The 5,208-nt window shown below is 37.6% G+C and overlaps 1 protein-coding gene across 2 annotated transcripts in view; it reads right to left on the reverse strand.

The window, feature by feature from the left end:
- Positions 1-1,716, reverse strand: part of LOC109212733 (40S ribosomal protein S20-2-like) — a 2,456-nt gene extending 740 nt beyond the window's left edge. The window contains exons 1-3 of one of the 2 annotated variants that reach the window (XM_019376495.1): positions 1,600-1,716; positions 1,382-1,496; positions 471-584 (exon numbers count right to left, since the gene is read on the reverse strand). In XM_019376495.1, the coding sequence (XP_019232040.1) occupies positions 471-584; positions 1,382-1,496 (229 nt within the window). In that variant the 5' untranslated portion in view covers positions 1,600-1,716. Of the gene's footprint in view, positions 1-470; positions 585-1,381; positions 1,501-1,599 lie in introns of both variants that reach the window. The other variant, XM_019376439.1, reaches the window with a different exon arrangement.

Genomic DNA, 5,208 nt, shown 5'->3' on the forward strand with positions numbered 1-5,208 from the left:
CTAACGCATGCCTGACATACAGTTGTGTTGGGGGATCAAATGTAGTTAAGGAAAAGGATGTCAAGTGATTGATTGTTCGATCCAAACGCATTCATGCTTTCAGATTGATTGTCCGATCCAAACGCTGTTCATGCTTTCAAACTCTTACCACCAGTAACACTGGGGGTAAGCACCCACTCTTATCCAGCAATTGAACTTTCGAGAAAAAGTTCTTTATTAAGGACTTTGGAACACAAATTTATATTCTATAAAACCACTTGCAAGAAGAATAAGTCCCAGATGTAAGACTACAGAGACTAACCTTTCCAAATTACCAATTTAAAATAGTTCATACTAAGTTGAAAACAAAATACTCTCTCCTATTGATACAAGAATCTCTGGATTGGATCCAGAATCAAAGATCTCCAGATCAAAATTATGTTATTTCAGAGAGGAACAAAAAGGCATAAAAAAGTATGAAATGGTAGTACCTTCACCACAAGGAGACTTTCTAGTGGTAATGTTAAGGACCTTTGTGGGCATCCTCACTGGTCCCTTCACCCTGAGCCTCTTATCCTTGGCACCACGAACCAAATCAGCACACACTACATGTTTTTAGATCATGTCAAAGAATAAGAGTGTATCTCTTAATAATTTATACAAAACCACAACCACAAGTAAACCATATATGAAATTTCAAACCACAGCTCTGACTGCAAAAAGTCATTCGCAGCTGAAACACAATGCTCCAATATCTACTTTTACCAGTAGTTACCAGAAATAGGGTACATTTCTTCAAGGTAGACAAACTAATAGTCACTGTCTTTAAACATATCAACAAGTTCTACTTTAAGCATGTGAAAGTCCAAACATAAATCAAATCTACACATAAATCTAAGAAGAAAAAAAAACTTCTACCAGATACCAACAAAATGTAGCATATGACATGTACCAATGAGTAATGAAATCAAATAGTAGCCATGGGGATTCATACAACACGGGCACAACACATAACAAGCAAATGCAAAATCATAAGCCAGTTAAATCCTTCTTTCAACAAATTCCAAAAATTGAACCAGAATGCTTTAAAATATGCTTTTTGACTACCAAATGAACTCAATACCATCAGTTGATTTGTTAGAGAACAGTATTTCTCAAATTAAAGCTGAACTAGCAGTGCTAGTACTCCAATAGACACACTGCTACAAATTCAATTACTCTATTATACTAATTATATTTATACTTTCACAATTTTCTCATCAAGACTATGCCAAAAATCAGAACCATAAAGAGTTGGAAAGCCTTTGCACGGATCCAATGAGTTCCACATAAACACAACTGAAGCATAGTACAATTACATACTCATGACATTGAAAAAATAAAGAAGCATAAAAGGGGAAACCTTTCTCGAGATTCTTAACATTTTTGGAGGAAAGAGTGATCCTAATCTTGTGAATCTGCTCTTGTGGCTCCTCTAGCCCTGGCTTGGTCGGCTTCATCGCTGCATATGCTGCCATCTTTCTGCACACAAAACGAAATCCATTTCTCCATCATATACACACACAAAAAACACATGTTTATTTGCTATGAGAGAAGAGCGGTGCTTGGAGATTACATTACCTGAGAGTGGAGAGAAGAAGCTCAGAATTTTGCAACGGAGACTGACTGATACTGCTGCTGCCGCTCTTTCCAAAGGCTATAGGAGGCTTTTAAGAGTACTCTGTCTGCTTTATATACCTTAAACCTAGCTAGGGTTTTTATTTTCTTCTGTTTGTTCGGGTAACTTACATGGACTTCGTAATAGAAAATCATAGAATTAGTCCATTATATTTAGGTTAGTTTAAAATAGTCCTTTAATTATATATTTGAACAATTTTGGTCCGCTATGTTTATAAAAAAAAAAAAAAAAGTGAACACTTTTTATTCCTATTATTTAAAATGTATGATGGTAACTGTTAGACGTCCGCCACTTTGAGCTTGACTTAACAACGAGAGCGTAGTCATAAGGCAGCAAGAGTGTTGCAAGGCAGGTGCACGAGTAGCACCAAGTCAAAAAGGAAAACGAGCAAGTGATGGCCAAGGCTTTGACGGAGGCGAGACAGCTTGGCAAGGGCTTGACAATGAGTTGCGGCTGAGGGTGACACTTGATCATGGCAAAGGCATCAAGGCATGAGGCAGTGAGGCCAAGGCAAGGCAAAAACGAAGTGACAAAGGCAGGCTAAAGCGCAACGGAAGGCAGTGCGCGGGACAGACCATGGCATTGGGGCGCGACAAAGGGCCATGTTCGTGGGCAATGGCGTAGGCAAAATGTGGCTACAATGCAGCTGGATACAATGGCATTGGCGCCTGATTCAAGCCAACGCACGAAAATGGGCAGCAAGTTTCAGATTGACCAAGTCAAGAGCGGTTACGGCACATGTTGTGCACATGGGCAGCAGTTGGCTTTGTTCAAAATGTTGGTAGATGGGAGTTAGCACGTTTTTGGCCATGTTTCCATTATTATTGGCATGATCTTACATGTTCCTAGTAGTTGGGGGATGTCAACTACATTAGGCTAAAAATAGTGAGCTATGTGGGACAAGTGTCTAAGCCTAAGTGCAACTAATGTAAGACTAAGGGGTTGGTTCATGTGTTATAAATGGGCAGCACCCTTATGCTTGTGGGAGAAGAGAAAAATGTGAGAGTGCATGATTTGAGTTAGGAAAGAGTTCCTAAGTCTGTTTTCAAGAGTGAAAACGTTAAGGCTAAGAGTAGTCTTTGTGAGAAAAATCTGAAGGTCAAGAGTGATCTTCTTTTGTACACGGCTGTACTTTGAGTTGAGTTTCTTTGTATGCTCGAGTTAAATACAAAGTTGGAAAAAGAGTTTCATGTATATTGTGCCTTGTGTTCATCTAAGTTTCTGATTGCCGTTACTTATTTTTCGTTGCCTAAATCAGTCCAAAAACTTACTACGTTGAAGCTGCCTAAAAATATTCTAAGTCCAAAGTTGTTGTAATTTTGGCTAAGTGTTGTGAAGGCTGAAGTCAAGTGCGGAACTCGGCTGTCGCGCAGGCTGGTTTTCGGCGGACTGAAAATGCGCCTGTGACAACTAGTATTAGAGCGGAGCTGTGAGCACGTGATTTTTGCCTCGCTTAAATTACTCCTATAAAATTCATAAAATTAGGATTTTTCTTTTATTTTTTAGAATTTAATTGCATAATTTTGTGATTGTTTGTATTTTTGTGTGCATTTTTAGTTGGCATAATTCATAAAAATACAAAAAAATAGTACATTTCGCATCTAAAATTTGATTTTTATATTTTTAGTTCTACTAGTTAATTAATATTACTAAATAAGAGAAAAATAACAAAAATAGTCTTTTTACAATTTTTAAATTTTACTTTTTTGATTAGGAATTAGTTAATTAGTCACCTTAGATTTGATTTGGGTCTTATTTTTAGGAAAAAGTTATTTTTACATGATAAAATCAGAAAATTCACAAATAATAAGTAAAATGCAAAAATAAATACAAAAGGAAACAAAAGAAAAGAGTAAAAATAAAATAAAAGAATGGTCTTGATAAAAGACCAAATTTTGGGCCAAAATCCAATTTTAAGCCCAAAAGTCACCCAAAACCGGACCAAATCACAAGCCCAACAACCCCAGACCCGGCCTGCCCCCTTTATTTCTGAAACAACGTCGTTTAGCGTCGAGAAATCGGAGCCGTCTATCGCCCATCATCCAATGGTCCAGATTCATTCAAGGGATTTACATAAATATGTAATAATCCCTTTTACAAAATAGAGAACAGGCAGTCCCCTCCTCGTACCCTGTTCGACACCACCGTTTCACCACCGTCTCTCCGCCCTGAGCCGCCGGACGGAAATCGTCTCCGCCGGCGCCGTTTGTCCAAATCACCTGAAAATTACACCACAGATTCCCCAAGTCTTCCTCTTTCCAAACCTCAAACCCCCATGGTTCAACTCCCTGTCAAAAACCCCAAATCGTTGAAACCCTAGGCGCCGCCACCACCGCACACGGCGGCGCCGGCTCCAAACACTTCCAAATTCACACCACCAAACCTCCTCCATCTCCTCATCACCAATCCGTAAATAATCCTCCTCAAATCATGACTAAGCCCCTCGAATTTCAAATCCAAATTTCGGTCAAAACCCTAATTCATCTCGTTGCTTTCATATAACACACTAGAGTTTCCTTTCTTCCCTCATGAGGGATTAGACTTCATTGGCCCTCGAACCTCATTGAAGTCAGTCGAATTGCGCATCTAGGGTTTATACGGTTCAAGGACGAATGAGTTTCTAGTTAATATTATAGGCCTATTTTTGACGAAATAGACATATAATATTAACTGGAAGTCAATTTCGAAAGGCATTTTTGTGGAGTCTGAAAATCAGTGAGTTTTCTTTTTTTATTTCTTTCTTTCTGTTTTTCTGTTTGTTTGTTTGATTATTTGTGATGCAATTGCTTGCCTTTGCTTCCAATTCGATTTGAATCCTCAGACCTAGAATGTTTAATTCTTTGGGTTAATTCTCATCTGTTCAGTTAACTGGTTCATGTTAGCTTAGTTTTGATTTTCGTTTTGTTGTTAAGCCTTGTTTAATTCTGATTAGTTCGAATTGCTAGTTTAAATTGGATTCGATTCAATTCTAATGTAGTTGTTTATAGCACTTTCTTCAGGTTGTAATTGGATAGGATTAGTTAGGCTTTCAATAGTTGGTTTGGTGTGTCAAAACAGTATTTGTTTAGTAGTAATTCAGTAATTAACAATTAGTAGCCATTTGAATTAGTTAAGTATGTTTTGTTCTATAAATTCAATGTTGGTTCAAGTAGTTATTAGGATTATTTTAGTCAAGAATGCTGAGTTCAATAAGAGTTTAATTGGGATTGTTCTTCAATAGTTGGCAATTCAGAGTTTAGGAAATTGTTTGGTTTAAGTGCAGGGGTAGTTTAGGTATGTGGGGGGCAAAGGGATCTTTAAATAATTGAATTGGAAACTACTAGAACTTTCTAGATAAGTTTCAAATCAGATTTTTGGTAACTTAGGGGTGTAACTTGGGTAACAAGTCAGGGAATAAAGGATTAAGTAGGCAAAAAGAAAAGAAAAACTGAAATAAAAGAGGGACTAAAAGTGTAAATAGCAATCTGAAGGCAGCCCTAGGCTTTGCCTATAAAAAGGCATGCCTATTGCCTTGTTGAACAAGTTTTGGAGAATCTGAAAAGTCCCCAAAG

This window comes from Nicotiana attenuata, chromosome 1 (genome assembly GCF_001879085.1).
Source record: "Nicotiana attenuata strain UT chromosome 1, NIATTr2, whole genome shotgun sequence".
Lineage (NCBI taxonomy): Eukaryota > Viridiplantae > Streptophyta > Magnoliopsida > Solanales > Solanaceae > Nicotiana > Nicotiana attenuata.